At 38.0% G+C, this 23,112-nt stretch overlaps 1 protein-coding gene across 3 annotated transcripts in view; it reads right to left on the bottom strand.

Moving 5' to 3' along the window:
• GRM5 (glutamate metabotropic receptor 5) overlaps window positions 1–23,112 on the bottom strand; it is a 257,065-nt gene that overhangs the window by 133,877 nt on the left and 100,076 nt on the right. For all 3 annotated transcript variants that reach the window (XM_065632035.1, XM_065632043.1, XM_065632051.1), the window contains exon 2: window positions 8,507–8,756. In XM_065632035.1, coding sequence (XP_065488107.1) covers window positions 8,507–8,756 — 250 coding nt within the window. The remainder of the gene's footprint in view (window positions 1–8,506; window positions 8,757–23,112) is intronic.

Genomic DNA, 23,112 nt, shown 5'->3' with positions numbered 1-23,112 from the left:
AGAGACTGCTCCTGGACCATATGATCTGGAACAGATGCTCTTTATCAGGATATGGTAACATGGAGCTACAAACTCCTGGGTCTTCCCTTCTCATAAATACCTTCTCTGTATCCAGATGTGTATGTGGTTTGTGTGTGTGCATCACTATTCCTAGGTGTAAACCCTGGGATGATGCAGATAAATCACAAAAAGAATGAGAAAAAAAGAAGTCATGGAAAATAACATACCCACACACTACAGAGGAAGATAATAGAAAGGAAACAGATCTTAACCACTAATCAGTACCTTCTGGCAAACCTCTGTTTGTCACAACGTTAAATTTAAAGCAGCAAAAATAGGTTTAGGGTTTTTTCGGACAAACATATGCCAAGCATTTAATGGAGATCATTTTAGGCTCATAATGAAGCTCACGTAGCTTCATTAACCAAAAGTCGATGGCTGTTCTAAAGATAAGAAAATCTCAAGAATAATACTAGCTTTCATCCTGTTCTGAATACCTTTAAATCTTTCTAGCAATATATACTGGATCACAGGCTTAGTTTTAATGTTTTAAATAGTTACTTTTTATCATGTAGCCTACTCAGAATGGTGGAATAACAATGCTGAAATTTAAGATCTTTGGTTTTTTCACCTCTTGAATTAATGTTTTTGAGAAAAAGCATCTCATCTTTCCTCAAGCTTAAATAGAAAATCTTTTCATTATTCCAATACTATTTTTAATCTATTTTCTTAGACTTGGAAGAGTCTCTTTCATCCTCAAAATAGCCTCACCTCAGAAAATTATCTGTGAGTGTTGCCTATCACACTCAGAAGACATATTTAAAGAGAATGATCTTAAGTGAGCCACCCCTAGACTTCTCCCATTCTGAGTTTTAATCAGCTGTTTGGTAGAGTAGAGCTTTAAAGTTAAAAATTAAAATCAGAAGCATATATTTCTTGTGGGAAAACAGAGTTGCATCCAAAAATGGACACAATTTGCCAGCAATGCCACTGACTTGATTTCATGCGGAACTCCACCTAAGGGCCTCTTGGCAATATGGAGCTGGCTTTGAGGTTACACGTAACGGTTACTTGGGAAGACAAACGCCATCACTCCGAACATCCCACCTTCATTCTTCTTCCTCCAAAATATGTACTGAGCATGACATCGTATGGTTTGGGATATCCCTTTGGTCAGTTTGGATCAGTTGTCCTGGCCATTACTCCTTCTAGCTTCTTGTGCATTTGGCACGGCGTGAGAAGCTGAACAGTCCTTGACTACTTGGCAACAACTAAAACATCAATGTGATATCAATATTATTCTCGTATTAAATCCAAAACACAGCACTGTACCAGCTACCGTGAAGAAAATTAACTCTATCTGAGCTGAAACCAGGACAATCTCTTATTGACATAAATTGAAGGTGTGCTCGCTTGCCAGTATGCACACTAGGAAATTCTCTGACATTTGCTTGACACTGTGTCACACCCATACAGCATTCCTGCAAGGCCAAAATGGAGGCATTCTTCCAAACACACTTAGACTTTTACTCTCGCCTCCTACTACCTCCATCCATATCAGTGACTGTGAAACTGGACTGCAAGATGCATTACTTATTAGAAACAGGTCAGGTAGATTTAAAAAAAAATAAAATAATAATAATAATAAAAAATTTTAAAGAGAGAAAAGAAGATTAAGAAAATTAGGTTGATTTATTTGCTTTCAGTGTAGATATTTGCCTCACTCGCTTCCCTAAAATCCTCAAGTATAGCTTGTGGGTTCCTAACTTATGTTAATCTTTTGTGGTTCCTACCACAGGTAGAAAATGATGCTACTATCAGTTATTACACAAAGAGCCATGGCCAGCCATTCTACTTCTCTCTGCAGCAGGACACGGCTGAGGGCTGCTATAGCTCACCTTGAGGGTCTCTGAGCTACAAGGCTGCCATGTAAATGGAGACCACAAAGATCTCTTCCAATACAAAGTTATTCTTTACCCTCTAGTCTGCTTTACCTCTAAGGACACTGTTTGGATATTGGAGGGAAGACAGCTTTTCACTTCCCTAATCTATTTTACAGCTCTGGAAAAGCAAACCTTTGTTCTGCTGTTAAGTTCTTTGTCTTTTAGGTGGCAATGAAGATTCTGACTTAATGCTGCTAATTGCAGTGCATTTAATTACTAGGTTACTGCTAGTTACTTACTAAATGGTTGCTGCTTTCTTGGTCTACTCATTGATCGCTAAACAAGAGAACTGAGAGATAAATAAATGAGTGGACAGCAGACAGTCATGTCAAAGGAAACAGCATTCAGGTGAGTCTGTAGCAGGCTCCTATCCATTGTGGACTGAAGCTAAAGGGAGTAGATTCCTCACAGGCTGGGGTTGTATGATTGTACCCTGAAAGTATTTTTTCATCTGCTTATTTTGTCTCTGGAGAAGAGATCTGCACACATATTAAATTTAGCTTCCACATTTTTGTCAAAGGTTATCCGTTTAGAACTATTCTAGAGAGAAGAATTTTGGCTGATTAATTTTTCCCTGAAGCAGCAAAAATAACCAAAAATGAATTTAGAGTATATTCCAGGTCTGTAAAATATCATATTCTCATTTATTTTACAAGAATTCTGTCAGTTGGACTTGTACATATACAGAAAAAGGCATGTTAACCCATACCACGCAGCATACTTTCAGGAGGGAAATTACTACATCCTTTGCAGTGAGATCTTTCTTCATCCAACAGACACTTCTACAAGTCTCATGAAAGATGTCTTTTTAAATTATTGAAAAGAACTCATTTCCCTTAGATCATATGTCTTGCTTTAATTTTTCTTCAGCAATAGTTGCCCTTTTTGGTTGCTTCATATATTGCTGAGCTTTCTATCAGCCAAATTACTTTGGGGAGTTCCTGAAACTAACGGTCCTCCAGATTTTATTGTCCCTCCTTATCCTTATCTCTACTACTTACCTTCTATTTTGTCTCTTTTGCTGCAACATCTGTGAGACTCAGAATCAATAACAATTTCCTCCAATTTGTCTCCTCAGAAGCTAAGCAGGTATCTTTTATTAGAAGAGGTGATTTATAAAAGTTAGAGAATAAATGTGCTGTTCTGAGAAGAATGGGCACTGTTTCACTGAGGCTTCTGCTCTCTTGCAGAGCATCACTTGAACTGCTTGTGGTCATCACAGCGGTAGATCTGGTGTCCTCCCCTCATCCACTTTTAGCTGGACGTACTTTGCCAACGACAGCATGCTCAAGAGGGTTCCCTTTATCCTAAGGCATGGCCTTCTGCATAGCACAGAATGGAGTGAATTCTGAAAATCCAGTGTGTGATTCTCAGTCCTTTCAAGGACATTTAAGGACATAGTCATCAAGTTCTGATTGCACTTGAAGTAAGCACAGAAACTCTGTGGGCTGCCTGTGGTTCTAGATTTCCCATCCCTTTTCTCCAGGCATTGTAACAAAGACACAGCTTTATATTATTTCTGTAAATCCTTTACTAAATAAGTGTCTAAGAACCATGTGGAGATTAAATAAGACTGATAAATTTTGGCCACTTTTCTCCAACTGGACAGCTGAGAATCAGAATCAGTACTAAAGCCTAAGGAAACACTTCCAATTCTGATAGGTTTTTTTTCCTGGTTGTGTTTAATTTTGTCATTTTATACAAACGAAGTCCAGATAGTATTAATTAACTTCTCTTTAATCAAACAGGGTAGTTAATACCAGAGTAAATCTGACATACGATACACACACAGGAACATGAAGCATATGGAAGTCACAGTAATTCCTTGCAGATCAGTACTGTCTCTGGAGAAGTTGAGCAAGCCATTTTATCTCTGTATGTCTCTACTTTCCCACCTCTGCTCCCTTCTCCTCTCCTTAAGGTAGGAGAAGCCTTACTGTCTTGCATGTGGAATCACAAATCCTTTGCAAAATTTCTGTCTTTTGCTCTGCAGGTTTGTACCATAACTACTTTTATATTATTAAATAAAACAAACCGGGGCAGTTCTTTTGTCCATGAATGCAGTAAAGGGGCATGCAAGACCTGCATTCATGTATGTTGACATTCTTCTACTCCAAAACAGAATATCTTGGTACAATCCTTGACAGAGCTGTCACCAACACCATGCCCAAGTCCCATCCCCAAAGTGTTAGTTGCTAAAGGATAAAATAATGCCACCAAGCAAAAAATAAAGTAAAAAAAATTATCCAGTACCACAGTACTGTTGTCTGAACCCGTATTATTTAGGACAGTTACAGTCAATTTCAGTTGTGGCTAATCATTTTGTTGTATTATAAAAATCATTTGACCTGGTATTAAAATATCTAGTTGTTCTGAGGGGTGTTTTGGAATCATTGTAGATGAAAGGCATCAGATAAAATTATCACTAGAGGGAGTTATCACAGAGGTTTTGTCCAAACATCAGAAATGAGAGTAGCCAAGAGGAGCACAATGAAGGTGTACATACCACATGAAAGAAAATTTCAGCTATTGGGGCTGACTATTACATAAAATGAGGAACAACTGAAAACCACCTACAACCTAATTGTTTTTATGTACACAACTAATACTCCGTATTTCTTTCTGAATATGTTCCAAAGTTATTCTGCTATGCGAATGTGTTATTTATTCTCTAATAAACTTTATCGGTAAGGATATCTCCTGGTATATGACCTGTGGATGACAGAAGCAATAAGGACAAACAGATGAAGACCAGTGTCCATATCTCGATAAAGCTGAATAATGGTTAGGTTAAAATAGCACTTTTTCATACTTGAAAGTCAGCACACTCACCTTTTTATTTGAGGTTAAGTTCAATTCCTCAAGGTGCATGAGGCAAATATTTGCTGAGCATTTAAAATGTTTTCCATGGATCAAAAAGCTCTGGAACACTACAATCACTAATGACTTGCCATCTCTCATCTCTGTCACAGACAGGCAATGCAATTTCAGGAACTGCATAGTACGTCAAGAGTGGAATGTTTATTGAAGGATATCTTTTCTCCTCCCCTTGGGGCTCTAGAGGTGATTTATTTGATATTCACTCTCCTTGGCCACTCAATTTTCTGTTTAGCTGAGCATAAAACAGGTGCTATGAAGAATCCATAGCTTCCAAAAGTCTCAGTATTTTTGCAGTGCTTCACATTGGAAATACTAGGGGTAAACTCAAATTAGAAATGCAAGAAAAAAGGTTAAGAGGAAGTGGAAATGTTGATTTCTTGTTTCCCATAAAGATGCTGTGTGGCTTTGGGACTTTGGTTCTTTCTGTGCATTTGGAAATAAAATAGTTCCCCACTTCACAGAGCAAGGGGGAAACAAAAAGCATTTATAGGGTAACAAATAAGTAAACATGACTAGATTAATTTTTTCCTGTGAGCATTCCAGTGACAGGCACTCTCTTTACACTTGGAGTATCCTTTTATAACCTTCTCAGTTGAATGGGCAGCCCAGAGCAACTCCAGGATCAGAGCACGACTGAAAGTATAAATCTTATCCTAGTCCATTTTCCTTCATAGCTTCAAAAAATAAATTAGTTGCATGAACCTTCTTTTATTTCAGATGTAGCTCTTTCCCCTTTGAGTGCTCTGAACAATCTGTTCTTTTCAAAATCTTGCTACATGCCTTTTCCATCCTATATAAATGATGCACAAAAAAAGTCCCCAACATAATCTGCTTGTAAGATAGGGTTTTGTCCTGTTCTGGCATCCATCCCAGGTCAGTGCCTTAGGCTGTTCTCCATAGAATCAAACAACAAGCCTATCTCTGGACTAAGGCTTAGATATTCATAGCCACCAGACACAAACAGTTGAAGCCAAGAGAGCACACAGCACATCAAGGTTCTGGAAAGCAGAGCTTTAAAGCCCTGCAGGAACTCAGACCATCCGTGGACAATGACATTACTGACTTGCATCCTATCTATGTGAAGAAGCCTTCCTGCAAGTTCCATGCTTTTTCTTTTGCTTTCTTCTTTCCCCTCTGCTGCGAAGCCTGGAGATTATCCCACAGCAGAAGAACATTTTTCTGGAATATAACCTCTCCACAACATCCTACACTCTGCACATGAGTCTTGCTGCGCTGCAGGGACATAAAACCGTCCTCTCTCCTGACTAGGCCTGACTCAATGCCAAACAAATCCTCAGTAGGCAAAACTGGGTGTTTCATTTCCAGCTTATAGATGGTTTTAATATTAAATCTGAAGCTAATCTATTGAAGAGAAGTGGGAGGCCCCTAGATCCTTGGGATCGCTGAAGTGCGGAGCCAGATGTAGAGAGACTACATCACTCCAGCTGTCCTCAGTTGTCTCATACAGCCGTAAGAATGCTCTGATTAGGTTGCAATTAGTTTACATCTGTCCCCAGTAGGTACTGGCTGGGGACAGGTTAACCTATGTCTGAGTAGCCACTTCTCAGCCATTACCTTGGAATCTCTGTTGATAAATAGATAGGATAGAAAAAAAATCCCCACACTTCTCTTTTTATTTCTTTGTAAACACTTGCAGTTCATGCTACATTTTTCACAAATAAATCGTATACTACTGCAACAGGCATGGATGCACATAAATTGGTCTGGTAGAGTTAAGGATTTTTGTTTTAACTTCTAACAGTTTACAGTTTCAACTTATGAGAGAAGTTTTCCCTTTCAATTTACTGAATGGAAGTCATATACTGAATAACAACTTTCTTATAATTAGGCAAGACAGCTCCCACTGCAGCTAGAAACAGGTATTTTTCACTGAAAGAAAGCAAAGTCAGGTCTCTCTAGACCTTGTTTTTTTTTGAAGAGCTAAGCTGTATTGCTCCATTCTTATTCACAATCACCAGTTCCTGAAGTCCTTATTAGTAAAAGCATCTCGGAGGGCTAAATTTAGCATTGCTGTGCATAAACAAATCCCATACAAAATTAAGTATGGTTTAGATTCTGGAGGAGATAAGGGCCAACATATCTTTTGGAAATGATGCTTATGTTCTTCTAAATTTGGGTGTTGCTGCAGATAATTTGCAACTTCTTGTGTTTAGGATAAAAGAAGACAGCAAATGTCATGTGGCACCACATTCAGCTAGATATGGTGAATGTGATATTGGCTCCACTTTATTGTGAACAGCTGGCAAGTGGGCTTTTCCACCAAAGCTAGTCATCAAGAGAGTCTTTGTACAAGCCCTTTTCTAGAACATGATTTCTCTGAGCTACTTTAAATGTCCACATTATGTACAAGGGACCTAAGAAGGTCCTGTTCTCCTCCATTAACTATAGAGGGAACTGTGATGACTAGCCCACACAGAAGTATCTGAATTGTAGACATTTAAATATGTTTAGATAAATCTCACCCTGAGGGCTGTGGTCCCTCTGGGTGTCAGTCCAGAAAATGACCAAGATAATCCATGGAAGAGCCTATAGATAAAATATATTTGGAAGGAAGAGTAGGCACATTTGCCATAATACAGAGAAAATGACTAATAGGCTCACATCTGAAATGGCCAAAATGTAGGCTGATGCCAAAGAGTAAGGGCAGAGGTAGGAGACCCTCTTGTCATCTGTTTGCTTTCACCTTTGCCCAAGGGGGAAGGGCACAGGGTAGTCTGGGAACAGAGGTTGGTGTCCTGCCAGTGGGACAGTCACAATATCCCAGCTTCTAAAACAGCTGGGCAGAGCTGCAGTCCTTGCATGTTTCCCTGAGGGTCTCACCAGTACAGCTGGTTTCACTGACACCATTTTATTCATGTTACTGTACAGCTCATACTTGGGACAGCATCAGGTCATCCTTCTAAGGATGCACTGGAAAGGCAGGAGGCCACATCAGCTGACTCCTGGTATGCACCATTTTGTGGTCAAGATGCCATTTTTCTCACCTCATTCAGTGCCCACTTGTGACAAATACAAAGATCCCAGCAGGTTTACATCAACGTCTTTTACTTCTCTTCCTCCTAGCCCAGGGTCTTCTCCTGCTTGGTGAACACATCTGAGTGAGCTTTTCATTCCCCCTTTGGCAGTTAGGGAAGGAACTACTGATATAATTGAGATCCACATATGAGAAAGCATTGCCTATACATTACGTTTGAGACAGTAGGCATGGGTCAGCACAATAGCTCAGGAAACAAAGGTGATGGTAAACAAACTGTTTTGGGAAGATCTATTTCATGTCCACCCAGAGGCCACATCAGTAATTCTTAACACAGTGTTACCCGAATGAGGCATCGTTCAGGTTGTATGTGTACATGGCACATTTAACACTGCAGTGAACAAAATGGATTATACAGATCAAACATTTTTGTGTCAGCCTTCCCTTACACGATGTTACTAAGACTGACTAAGCAGACTTGAGGTTACCCGGCATGTCATGAGAATGATGCATGTTTTTGTAGAATATGTACCACTATGACACGGCTGACGTTACTTTCTGTCTTTTACATATGCCCATGTATAGCAGAGACCACGAGTACGTGTTTTACACATGCTTGACTGGACTGTCCTATTTTTTTTACCCTAACCAGTAAAAAGGCTGGCTATAATTGCGTGGTATTACTCACCTGCCCAGCAGCAAAAATTCTCCAGCGAGTCCCAGGCGCCTCATGGCCATTAAGAGCCCTCTCACAGTCATGCCTTCACAGAAGCAGGCAACCACTCTTGCCTTGGGCAGGTGGCTCCGAAGCTTTCGCAGCAGCTTGTCAAAGCTCTGTTCACCAGCATTGCTATAGATCTTATAGGAATGTGCAATGCAGATCCCTTCCTTGGCTGCGTTATCTTTGAAAGCTTCCATTCCACTTTCTCCATAGTTTCCTAAATAACAACAGAAACACATATGCATATATTAAAGTTTGCAGAAGCTTTTCTTGCTTTGGAAACAGCAAATATTTTAAAGAATACAGAACATATCTGCACAAAAATCAGTACCGAGCTTAACAAAATAACATTAACACTTAATTCAGTCCATTTTTCAAGTCAAGATTAACAAATTTTCCTAGAAACTTCACTTCTATTTAGGAGCCTGCATCTCTGCTGAAACCAAGGTCTGTTAGGTACTTCAATACCTGTGAGGATCTGGCCCACAACGTGTACAACAACATATGTATGAACTTCGGTCTCTTCTGATTCTGTTAAGCTGACTGAATGTGGTCAAGTGCTCTGGGGTTTATTCCAGAAAATTTAAAATTATATGTTCAGAATAAATTTTGGGGTGTAATATTTTTAATATAAGCAAAACAAAACCATGACTCATAAGAACATGACTTTGTTCTTAGTGCAATCTGAAAAACAACAATTTTTTTAAAGTACACTGAAAGGTAAATCTTGTCTTATGAAGGAAGAACTTCTGGTGATTCAAGAGAACAAGTGGCAAAACTGGATTGCCGTCACAGAGATCACAGGATCACAGATGAACTAACTAATTGTACTCCTGTGATTTTTTTTTAACAAAATATCTACCAACCCAACAGGAAAAATCTTCATATTTCTTTCAATTTATTCTTCCCCTGTGGGATAAACTGATAATAATTAATAACAGGTAGATATAATACATTTAGTGTTATTTCTGTCTCACCATGGAAAAATTCCACATTGCCAGGCCTACACAAAATTAACAGTGCTTAAACAGTGGATGTACTGATGCCACTGACAATCATCCTGACCAGGACTGTCTCTGGTTCCCTGTGCTCCTCCATCTTTCTGTCTAAATTTGTTTCATGTCTCATTCAAGTAGGAAGGCTTTTGAGGCAGGAAATCTTTCTCCAAAATATTCTGTGATTCTGTGATTCTGTGAAAATATTGCCTTAACCCCTCAGTAATATTCCACAGAAACATGGTCAGTACATTAATAAGACTGAGAGTGTTAAACTAATGCTGTTGCAAGCAACTTCTGATCCTTCACTTATTTTGGTTACTTTGCAAATGGAAGAGTCTGTAAGGAAAACGCTTTCTTTTACCACCACAGTTACAAGTATATAAGAGCACTGACAGTGAAAATATGTATGAAGCAGTGAGAATCAGACAACTGGATTTGGGCTGTCATCTGGTTTTGTGACATTGGACGTGGGAACCACTGAGCATTCAGCTTGCCCACCTGGGCAATCGTTCCTGTTGCTCTGGTGCTGGAGTTTAGAGGCCATATTAGGCTCAGCACTGTACAAGAACATGAAAAACCCTGTCTTCAGTTTGAATATCTTACCATTCAAACAGCCAAAAGAGACAAAGAGCAGGAGAGGAAACACCACCAGTTTCATTTCACATTGGGAACGAATCACCGAGACTGTGGAATTTCCAAACTGTACCCAACCACAACAGTAATCTGGATGCAGATCTCCTTAGCTAATATGACTTTCATTTTCCACCCTGCTGTGATCAGGCCTGATGGAAGAGCCATTACTACACAAATTGTGCCTGGACGAAATGTCTTAGGATTTTTAAACTGAGTTGTGGCAATGCTTCCTCGGAGATGTAAATCAGGTGCCTAGTGCTTCCCCATGTGTTACACTCTCAGGGCAAGCTCTGTTTCCTATGATACGTGAGCATCAAGTGACTCTTATGAGATGCTGAAACAGTTCAGCTAGATGTCGAAAATATGCTGCTTCATGAAAGTTATTACAGCCTCAGAAGTCAGTCTGAAGGAAAAATGAGGGTCAGTCACATATAACTCCCACCGAGCTCCAAGGCCATCTAAAATAAAATTAAGCTGTTTGACAAGAAATACACCATTTCTTTTAAAATTATTAGAATTTAGGTCAATCTGGATCAACAATAAATGTTCTTTTTAATTTCTCCAACAGAAAATAAAAATTAAAAAAAAATCATATGAAACTTTGCCATATAGATGTTTGAGGAAAAGCTGTTCCACAGTATATCTCAAAGATATTGAAATTTGTAAGACTTCATTTCCTGTCAAAAAACTGTCAATGGGAAATTCACAGCCAGGTCTAATTGGCTTACAGAACTGGATCTCTTCAATGTTCCAGATACTACACTCTTTATTTGTAAGTGTTATAAACGTACAATCTGTTAACCTGAGGCTTGCTATAAAGCGGAGAATAGGTTTAATTACAGAACTGAAAAATAGTAGGTCTTGCAATGAATATGAATTGCATTAACTCTTTTCCAGTCAAATAAATGTTGCTCTGGCAAAAATGTCATGGACTCATCATGTATCAAGACAGGGTGATTTTGTGAAACCATGCAGAAAGCAATGTGTCATCCAAAATGAGAGGAAATCTTAAACTACCAAGGCCACTTAGCAAAATTTTACATTCTTAAAATTTAGACAAAAAGCATCCTGGTAGTCCAAATCTGATAGTGACTGAATTCTCCAGCTGGGAAAACTGTAGCTGTATGGCATGAGTTCAAGGGAGATTTGATGAAAATAGCAGCTTTGCTTCAAGACACTCATACAAATACAGCAGTGGAGCTCTCGTCATGATCATTGCTGATTAAACTCAATTAATTATTCATAGTGAATTTCCCTGTTGTGCAAGAGGTTTGATGAGGTATGTATGTTTAATTTGAGCTATACTGTGGGGGTAATGAACACTCCTTGATGGAAAAATAAGTTGTCTTCTACTAAGCTCCTTTGCACCACATATTAAGATGAATATCCTCTGATCTGTCTTTCTGTGGAAAACCTCTACATGCATGAAGGTACACATGTAGCACTGAGGGAAAGGGACTGGGGAACTGGGGAAGTTACATTACATCCTTAAGGATGAGATGTGAGGTTCACAGTGAAAGAGCATCTCCATGCTTTCTGTATGGAACTGGACTCCTCATGGACGTTTGGTTCTTGAACTGTGGCATTTCCATAGTAATATGAGTAAAACTGTCACAGCAAGAGCAAGTTTCCACTGACAGGGCAGTTCCCACTTTTAGGCCATGTCTGTGACACAAGGAGAAGGATAAAGGGATTTTAAGGCTTGCACACATGAATGGACAAGGTGAGGAATTATGTAGCTTGACTCTAAGAAGGTGTTTGTAGTTTCACTTTCAAGTGAAAATTAATTCAGAAACCCTATGCTGGAACCAAAGCAATGCCTTCGGTGAGTCCCCTGTGATGGAAGCTTCCTACATCCTGGCAATTCATCTGTGGAGCTATTTTGTTTCCACTTCTAAATTTAAAGAAAGTTCCGAAGGAAAAGTTAAACAGAAGGGAGAGATTGAGTTACTTCTGCTTGGTTAGTTCCAGTCCAGCAGAAAAGACTCAGCAAACAACACGAGCTGGAAGTATGATCAAACTATATCCATCTTCTCCTCCCCCACCAAACTCCATCTCCATTTCAGTGTTTGGAAACCAGCACCTCCATATTGTGATTAGATATATTCAGAATATGTATATTTTGCTGGGGCAGGTATCACAATTTTTTACTGGATGTCCATCTCCTCTTGAAAGTTTGTCTGTTGGTGGCATAATCAGAGCTGCTAGATGGTGATGGCTTTTGTAAATATGTCCTATACTCATGGCAATTGGCAGCAGAATTCTTTTAAAATGCCAGCCTGAATCCTGCATGTTGCCTACCTGAATGTCTGGCCTTAAGCCCAGTTCAAAAGCTATTCCCATATGTCACTGTATGTTTTAAAAAAAATCTATTACATCATCATGTAAAAGACTTATCCCGGCTTCAGAGTTGGAAATTTGTTCGAAACTCAAGCATATGCATCCCCACCTACAGTCTAACTATAACAATCTGTCAGTTCCACTTCCAATGAATCAGTACTAGAAACTATTAAGAAGCTTAAGAAGAACAGATTGTGCTTTTTTCCAGATGAACCTTAATATAGTACAGTATGTAATAATACTTCAATCTGATAGGAAAGGGTCAGGAAAACTGCAAGCTGCTCTTGCTGCTCCTCCTGCACAGCAATTGAGCCAATTAAATACCTAAACATAAACCATTAAGATCTTATCTGCATTACACAGAAAAACAAGCGGTTTAATCTTAAAATACTAAACAAAATACACTGACATCTGCTCTATCGCACTAAAGGTTATAAATATGAGATGAAAAGTCCCTACAGCCAAAGGGTATAATGAACTATATTTTCTCTTGCCCAGGAATTTTTGGGATGCCACACATTTCTTTTTGAATGCAAGAGCTTTTTTATCATTAACTGTACACACAAATTGTTATCAGGTAATTGGTTTATAACAGAGTTTCAGTGAACACATATGGGAATCAACCTTTAGGAGAGATTTAGGACATAAAATTGCTTCAAGCAGGATGAAGTGAAAATTCACAAAATAAAAGGAGGCTCAAATGAAATTGAAGAAACACATTATGTCATTCATTTAGCTAGTAATAATCCTATCTATCACAAAGCATGTTTATTCAAGCAAAAGTGCTACCATCATTTTTATAGTCAAAGAAGAGCAAAACACAGAACACTAGTCTATGCTGTATCTAAGACACAAAAAAGAAGCCAAGCCAGGTTCAAATTCTCAGTAGATTTTTGCAAGCAATGCAGGGAATATAGAGCTTATTTTTTAAATTATCTTACATTGTCATCAATAGGATGAACTTTGCCAGAAATACCTAAAAAATCTAAGTAGGTATCATTTGAAAATGCTTGTGGGAATAATGGAAGATATTTAGGAAAGGTAACATGTTGATTGGTTAATAGAATGGTCTTCCTGAAAGTCAAGGTTATGGGAGTGTAGAATAGTTTCCCAAATTGAAATGTTAGAAGTCTCTTTGAATGTTACAATTCAAATTAATCATGGCAAAACACCAACAGTACCTACTACTACTGGTACGTAGTAGATATTGTCCACATTTAACTGGCGTGACTGTATAAGCCTTTTAAAGTTTCATCACTACTAAGAATAGGAACATAATACTAAATCTCTTGAGCAACTACAGCAAGCACATGCCACTGATATAACATTATGAAAATCACAGCCATCCTGGTACAGTCATGTCTGCAAACAGAGGAGGACAATAGAGCCTGATTTAATTCTGAATGGTACAAACTAAACGAAATCAAATTGCATATGCCTCAAATTCTTGAGTTCTCTATGTGTGCTACAAAAAGAAGAAAACTATAACCTGTTTTCATTTGATAAAAAATTTATATTTATATTATTTTTAAACAGAATTTCAGTTTCTGTATTAAGTATTTATGTATAAAACAACAAAAAATAAAATAAAAAGGACATTTTGAAAGCAGCCCATTAAAAAGACCTTAAATGAGAGTAGTTCCTCAAAATATATTCCACTTAAACATCTCCAACCGGATCTTTTCCTTTAGAATCACTCAGAGACTGGGCTGTTCCAGTTCAATTATCTTGAGTGCTAGATAGCAACTTCTAGGTGTTTGATCTCTTTCCTCATAAAATATACAATTTAGAAGTCTGAATTTCATGGAAATATGTATATATGTGCACACACACATTTTAAGGATACTACATTTTTTTTTATAAACTAATCTCTAATATTCAGAATACAAGTACCCAAATACTGCTCTGGTGAAAGGACACCAAACCATAAGACATCCCACTAGGCTTTCCTCAGCATGACACCATGTTATATCTCCAGTTCCATATCTCCTTTGGAGCTGCATATTAAAACAACCATTATGAACCTTCTTCATCGGGCCACTGTAAAGCTGTGGAACAGCACAGTATAAAGTCAAGAAGGAAGACCTCTTGATGAAAATATGATCTGTTATATGCAATTAGTTTTCACACAAGAGTTGTTTTCCTATGAGATCATGCTCTTTGGCAGGAGTTGTCAAGGTTTATCTGTTGCTTCTCATGCAGAACCAAATGGTCATGTTGAGGGAAGGTTTCTCCAGAGAAAGGACTACTCAAGCAAAGCAGCCAGGCAATGTTGGTTGGGCTTGGAGAAGTATCAGACAACTAGAAAACAGCAAAGGAGCGGCACAGGGCAAAAATTCCCTCTGTGATTAATTTAAGAAAAATACCTACTCCGTTCTTAAAACTGCTGTATCTGCTTTCCTTAGGCACAGAAAAACTCAATGTGACTCAGAGTGCATGATCTAACAGCTGAGGCTTTGTAAGGGACATAAAACACTGATAACTGCAGTTAGGAGTCTGTCCTTAGCTGCTTACATGATGATGGAGACCTCATATACCTATTTCCTTGGATGTCCAACTTTCTTATTCAACCCAAAAGCTCTTTGAACAGCACTTATCAATTGCTAAGTGTTCATAAAACTCAGACTCAAAAGGATTGTCCGTATCACTGGTGGCTTGATCAATAAAGATAGTACAAGATGTGTCAATACAAAGAAGCTTTGTTTATCGTGACATCATACTGGCTATGAACTTAATTTCCTCTTCAGTGAACAGCTTTGAGATTTTCAGTATTGTACATTTGAGGACAATAAATGTTTTCATAATCTCAAAAACCAACCAAAAAAACCCACTTCTAATCCTCTTAAAATTCAATTCAATCTGATTGAAGTAATTTGTTGAAGTGATCTTATAATATTTAATTTCAATATTGACCATTTTATATTTTTATATGTCTCAGATCCCCTTCCATAATGTAAAAAAAACCCCAAACAAACAAAAAACCCAAAATATGTATTCTAAATCAGGAAACTTATTTTTGAGGAAACTCAAAAATAAATAACTGAAATATTTTTAAATTTTAAAATAAATTCAACATGCTTAATTAAGAAAGTAATTAAGCTCTTTTCTGTGAGGTTTATAAGTTTTAGCTACTAGGTATTTTCTGACCAGAAGTTTTCATTTAAACATTTTTAGACCAGCTCCACTAGTTAGATTTTTTAAAAATAAATAATGTTTAAATTAATTTAATGAGGTAATATACAATGTACACAAAACATAACAGTGCTGAATTAAATGAAATATATAATTTATTATAACTTCATCTGAGAAAGCTCTGAAGTATCACTTTGAGTGAAGTTTCTCTTCTCTTTCTCATCTTCTCTTGGCTATTTTGAAATAATAAATTCATTCCTCTTAAGAAAACGATGACCTAGTTTCACAGTTTAATACACCTCAGCTCTGTTTATTTTTAAATTATCACTTCATAACTTTAAAAGAAAGACTCATTTAAACATTGCTGTTATGTGAGAACAAGGAACAGTCTGGAAGCAGCCTATTCTGTTCTCTGCCTTTGATCCATTCTGCTAACTGGCATGTCTGCAGCTCTGTGGCCATGTCCACTGAGCAATGTTTGAAGTCCTCTGTGATGCTGATGTCTGCTAAAGGATTTGAAAGCTTTTGCAGAAACATGCCGCCATGTCTGTCTGCTCTCCTTGTGTTCAGACTGGAGATATTAAAAATTTTCCATACTTCTTGTTTATGAAATTGCTCTTTCTATCTACTTAAGACATTTCCCTTAGGTATTTCCTGTATTTCATAATTTAATTTCAAAATCAAATCATTAATAAAAGCACAGTTCCTAGTGGACTTCAGGGATACTCTACCTTTTATTTTCATTTAGGCTTACACTTTTCATTTTTTGTTCAGTTTTCAGGTAGAAATGAGGACACATGAGACTGACAGTATTGGACTGTTGGTTGTTCCTTTCAGGAGACAAATGTTGTGTCAGGAAGGAGAGAGCTTTGTGGTGAGAAGACTTCAGTCTATGATCCTGCATCCTTCATTGTGGATTCCCAAAGAATGCAGCTTGTCTGGCGTTTCTTCACCGGTACTTAGATCCAGTCCCAGATCTGGTTTAGGTTATTAATTATTACATTACTCAAATGAGCTGGCCCATTCTACAAGTGAACAACATCACACTTCTGTATATTCAAACAGTGGTATATACCTTCATGTAATTTTACTTATGAACTCTGCTGTGGTATGCGACTGCTCTTTTCTGAAATACACTTGATATCCTGTTCTGCTGCTGCTGCAGTAGATTAGCACTGCCAGAACTCATGCAGCAACAAGAAGCATAATTCAGGGATTAGATCGACTCAGAAGGCCTTCAATTAATCTTTTGAGTTTTCTGGTAAATACCTCTCTTTCTGCCCTATGTCCTCATATGTGATGTGGAGGTAAAAACTTTGTCATGATTGTGGTGTTACAAAAATAGATGTATTATATGTTGAGAGAAACTCAGATAACTACAGAAATGAGGGCCACATTTGTGTTTAACAGACTGAATGAAAACTGATAGTTTTGCTTCACAAATCTCACATTTGTTTAGTTGTAACAATAACTACATTGTGTTTATTATAGCAATAATCACCCTATATGTCTAATATCTGTTTCAATAATAACAACATCTAATATTTCCTACAGTAATTGCAGATGATGGCAAAGTTACTCCAAAGAGAGTACCTTAATTTCACTTTGACTGTGCACATTCATGTTCAGCATGTTCATTTGGGACAAGAGCAGTGCTCATGACTCTCCCAATCTGAACTCTGAGGGCAGCGAGGTCCATTAGGAATCCATGGATATTTAGAGTAGTAACTGGAAAGCAGATCTATGACTGCATTTCCAAGATGTGCTTGTCAAAAGACTTCAAAGGAGATGATATTAAGTTTCTTGGGGCATATTAATCATTCTTAACGTATACCGTGTAGGATGAGAAGGCCTATACTATTTGACTAACTACTTTCTTGGAGATAGTCTCGTTTTAGGATCATGTTGGATAATTGTTTCCTCTGGGCAGATAGCAAAGATTGCATCTTAAAAGAATATTTGAAAAATACATTTGAATATGTTAGGGGTAGAGTTGGTTTCTGAATTGTAACTTCAGAGGGTATTATCAAGTTGAAAAATAAAGTCCTGAGCTTTTGAATGTAGAAACTGAAGAAGGAAAACATAGTAATAGACCAGGGTTGAAGGCAAGAGTAAAATCTCCTGAATTTGCCCCAAGGCAAAAGAATAGTTAGTTATTGAATAATTACAGAATAATTTTTGGTTTAGAATCTCTTTACAACGGTGGAGATTTCATGGCTACCATGGACAATCTGTCCCAAGCCAAACTAGTCTTTTCGTAAGTTTCCTTCCCTAGTTCTTAATCTGTTCTTCTATGTTCTCTTTCAATTTAAGCTTATTATTTCTTGTCCTATCAAATATGAGTGAAGTTTCTCAAATTGATGTTTTTAGAAGTCCTTAACAGTTTCAAAGACAACCAGCATGTCTCCATGTAATTTTATTTTTTTTTTTTTAAGACTAGACAAGTCCAGTTTTAATCTGATTATCCTGATTTCTGCACATCTTTTCATTTTTCTGGTTTTCATGTGGTTAATGTCTAATTAATTAATGTTGTCCATCCAGGATGATGTACAGTTTTTGTGAAGATATGGTACCTCATCATCTTGTACCTTGCCTGAGCACATAGAATTGAAAGACTGTTTAATATTTTTAGAACATATTACCTCTCTGTATACTTCCAGTATGATATTTACCTTTTACAACAATGGAATTACACTGTTGACTCAACTTTAACTTATGATCCATTTTAATCTTTTAAGTCTTGTTTTCTACAGAACTTCTCAATCGATCGTTTCTCATTCAGTATTTAAGTGACATATTATTCTGTTCTAGGAGCAGCTTCATCCAGCATGGTATTGTTTACAGATTTAACAACGACACTCTGTTTCTCGTAATTCAAATCAGTGATGGAATTATCAATTAAAAATGGATTCAAGGAAGATCTCTAAGAAGGCTGTTGGAAAGCTAACAAGTGAGAAAAACAGTTTGAATAAAGTTTTAAAGTCAGTTGTGCACCTAACATGGGGAAGTCTAGATTCATATCTTCTTATAACAATGTTCATATGCCATAATAAAAAAATAATGATTTTAATGTACGGTCACTCATTATTCAAAAATGCTCTGATCTGGATACTACATTGGTTTGATATGATTTATTTTTAAGGAGTACACATTGACTTTTCTTTATGACACCAGAAGAAAATTGTTCGTTTCTTAAAAATAATTGTTTATCTGTTCAGAAGAGAAATTAGGTAGGTTGATCTCTTTCCTGACTTTCTTTTTCAAGACAGGTAGCTTTAACCCATTTCAGTTTGTTGGAACCTTATACATATGCCAAATTTCTCCAGGAGAACCATTAAAGTCTTCAACACAGTTTCAATGAATTCAGCAAGGTAGATGAAACAGATGTTTTGAGAATTTTTCATTATCTAATCTCTAGAAATTTCTGTAATTTCTGAATTCTTCTATACTTATTCTAGCATAACACAGAGTATAACAAGCAGAATTTAGGTACTTGAATAAAACACAATCCTAAATTCCTTAAGCAGCAGCTGCCTAGATCTGAAATTGTCACCATTTATCAAGTCTTCACATTGAAGTCTCCAAGTACATATAGAATGTATCTATGTCAAATGAGTCACACATCCTGAATTATTTTTTGACCAGAAAAATCATTTTAATAAGATGGATCGATTGTGGTCTCATCTCTTTTGTATTATGTCTTTTCCAACTTTTTCCAAGAAAAATAGGTTATACACTGATGAATATGGCACTTCTTTGAAACTGAAGGATATGAGTCTGAACACACTCTGGTTAATGAGGGAATGAGACCCGAAATTTCAGTTATGTCCTGGGAGCATATAGTAGGCTATGACATGAAAAAGCTAGCCTCCTCCTCTACTGATGTTTTAAAAGAACATAAGTCTATTTTTGGGATAAGGTTCCAGCTGGAAACCAAGTGAACAGTAGTACTTAAAGATGTTGTGATCTATATGTTTTGTGTTCTCTTGTGCATTCCTAACACAAAAATTTTCTGAACCACACGATTAAGCATCTTGGTCTATTCAGATATTATACAGAGAGCCTGGGTACAAAACACAGAGCTAAGCATTCGGTGGTGAGGATCAGGAACCTAAAAGTACAGACTTTGCAACATATGCTTCTGAGATAGATACATTCCTTAATGTATCTAGCCTGAAACCTTTCTGGAAAACAACAGCTGTAGCTGAACATAGTTTGATCTTTCAGCAAGTTAGGATTTTATTTGAGTCTCTGGTCCTCTACTTATAACAGTATCAGTCCCTAGCCTCCATTTTTTTTTTTCCTTTTTTTTTTTTTCTTTTTTGGGGGAGTGGGGGGTGGGGGTGTTTGTGTAATCCATGACATAATAAACTGGAAAATAAACTACACAAATTATAGAAATTGTAGAATAAATACTTGGGGGAAAATTTGAACTCAAATTCCTGAATATGATTTATAGTTTTATTAAATATTTCCATTTATAGTATCTAATGACCGATCCAATATCAGAGTAGCAAACCATTTCTATAGCACACTCATCTACTGAAAAGAAAACACTACTGAAAAAAGCCCAAACTGTTCTGCCTTCAGGCAGTGAAATAAATGGGCAAACTAATCAATCTAGGCATGGAATGAAATAGCCAGGCTGTTTCACATGGGCCATCAAATGACTATGAAGACATTCCTCCTCCAAACTTTACTACATATTACACCATTATATTAGTAAAAGAACAAGAGTGTTAGACTCGATGTCTCTTCATTCTCTTTTGCAATAATATTTGCTTCAGCATGTTTAGGAGTCATGCCACATTTTTCGTCAGCAAATGTCTTTTCTTCAAGAAGGTGCTCTGTAACCTGAATGCCAATTTTGGGAGCAGGAATGGAGAAAAAGGGAACTGATCCTATAGTATATTTGACATTGCATTGCAAGTTTCAGCATTTGCAGGATCAGCACTGGCACTTGGCATGGCAAATTGTTGAGTGTTCAGAGCATTCAGGAAGATCAGTCTGTACTCATTTAGCTGGATCTCTCTTTCAAGTGCCGATTAATTGGCATGATTTCCAGGATGCCATTGACAGTAAAGGAAATGTGCCTTGGTCACCTGCTGTTGATGCACATAATGCCATTGTTTGCTTAGGTATTGGTAGGAAAACCATCACCACAATGCTTACAGCAACACTGCAGGTGATAGGTTTTGTCTAGGGGGGACATTTGAAAATATAAGAAGTTATTCTAGAGTGCTGGGTTCTCCTGGAAGGACAAGGAGTGGAAGCCTTTTTGACAAAGATCTAACGGCAAAATGACCAGAGGACATGAAATTCTCTTTGACTGTGAAATGTTCAAGTGCAAAGATGATGGTGTCATGTGATGTGCTAAACACTGTCATCTATCGTATTTAGCTTCTTCCTCAATGATCTGAAGGTGGAGTAAACAATCTTAATGAAACTTGCGAAACACTTTGGACTGCACGATGTTGAGGATTCCAGCCAGGATACAGAAACAATGCAAAGGTTTCTAAATATATTGTTGACTTTACTAGAAATTTAAGAAAAGAAACAAGCTCACCTTGTCATACTTAAGCTAAAAATTCTGGACTGGGTAGAATGGTAAAAGGCAATAGAGAAAACAGAAAGAAAATAAGGCATAATTTTACAATGAGATATGATTAAGTAAACATGTAAGCAACATGTCTCTCTGTATTTTGTTTTATTGATTTTTAATTGTTAGCTTAGACTTTGGGGAAAAATGTGATTTTTGTTACCCCAAACTTTTTGCAAGACAGTTTATTTTTCTGAATGTTTTTACTTTGGAAAAATAAGCTAATTATTGAACCTTTATCCCCCAAACTGGCAGTGACGTTGGGTCATCAGGACCTTTAGAAAAGATGAAATGGAGAAACTGACTGCTCATGGCTTGGATAGGTATACTCTTCATTGGGTAAAGAACTGGCTGGATGGCTGGGCTCAAAGGGTTCTGGTGAACTTAGTTAAATCCAGTTGGATACTGGTCATGAGTGGTGTTCCCCAGGGCTCAGTATTGGGGCCGGTTCTGTTTAGTCTCATTATCTCAAATTTGCAGATGACACCAAGTTGGGTGGGAGTGTTGATCTTCTCAGGTGTAGGAAAGCTCTAGAGAGGGATCTGGGCAGGCTGGATCAGTGGGCTGAGGATGATAATATGAAACTTAACAAGGCCAAATGCCAAGTCCTGCGCTTGGGTCACAACAACCCCAGACAACGCTGCAGGCTTGAGGAAGATTGGCTGGAAAGCTGCCTGATGGAAAAGGACCTGGGGGTGTTAGTACACAGCTGGATGAATATGAGCCAACAGTGTGCCAGGTGGCCAAGAAGGCCAACAGCCTCCTGGCTTGTATCAGGAATAGTGTGAGTTCAGCGCAGAGCAATGAAGATGATGAAGGGAGTGGAGCATCTCCCTTATGAGGAAAGGCTGAGGGAGCTGGGTCTCTTTAGCTTGGAGAAGAGGAGACTGAGGGGTGACCTCATCAATGTTTATAAATATATAAAGGGTGGGTGTCACGAGGATGGAGCCAGGCTCTTCTCGGTGACAACCAACAGTAAGACAAGGGGTAATGGGTTCAAGCTGGAACACAAGAGGTTCCACTTAAATTTGAGAAGAAACTTCTTCTCAGTGAGGGTAACAAAATGCTGGACCAGGCTGCCCAGGGTGGTTGTGGAGTCTCCTTCTCTGGAGACATTCAAAACCCACCTGGACACCTTCCTGTGTAGCCTCACCTGGGTGTTCCTGCTCTGGCAGGGGGAATGGACTAGATGATCTTTTGAGGTCCCTTCCAATCCCTAACATTCTGTGATTCTGTGATTCTGTGGCCAGTAGGACTAGAGAAGTGATCGTGCCACTGTACTCAGCACTGGTGAGGCCGCACTTCAAATCCTGTGTTCAGTTTCGGATTGCTCACTACAAGAAAGATATTGAGGTGCCAGAGGAAGTTCAGAAAAGGGCAACGAAGCTGGTAAAGGATCTGGAGCACAAGTCTTACGAGAAGCGGCTGAGGGAGCTGGAGCTGTTCAGCCTGGAGAACAGGAGGCTGAGGGGAGACCGTATCACTGTCTGCAACTGCCTGAAAGGAGGGTGTAGCGTGGAGGGTGTTGGTCTCTTCTCCCAAGTAACAAGTGATAGGACAAGAAAAAGTGCCATCAAGTTGCACCAGGGAGGTTCAGATTGGATATTAGAAAAAACTTCTTCATGGAATGAGTTGTCAGGCATTGGAACAGGCTGCCCAGGAAAGTGGTTGAGTTACCATCCCTGGAAGTGTTTAAAAGATCCGTAGATGAGGTTCTTAAGGACATAGTTTAGAGGTGGACTTGACAGTGTTAGGTTAATGGTTGGACTCGATGATCTTGAGAGTCTTTTCCAACCAAAATGGGTTGGATGATTCTACATTGGAAATACAATTTCAGTTTCCTCTGACTGAGGATTATCCTATCTGTATCT

The sequence above is a fragment of the Caloenas nicobarica genome, chromosome 1 (assembly GCF_036013445.1).
Source record: "Caloenas nicobarica isolate bCalNic1 chromosome 1, bCalNic1.hap1, whole genome shotgun sequence".
NCBI lineage: Eukaryota > Metazoa > Chordata > Aves > Columbiformes > Columbidae > Caloenas > Caloenas nicobarica.
The sequence above is the reverse complement of the archived record's forward strand: the minus strand, read 5'-3'. Positions and strand labels throughout refer to the sequence as shown.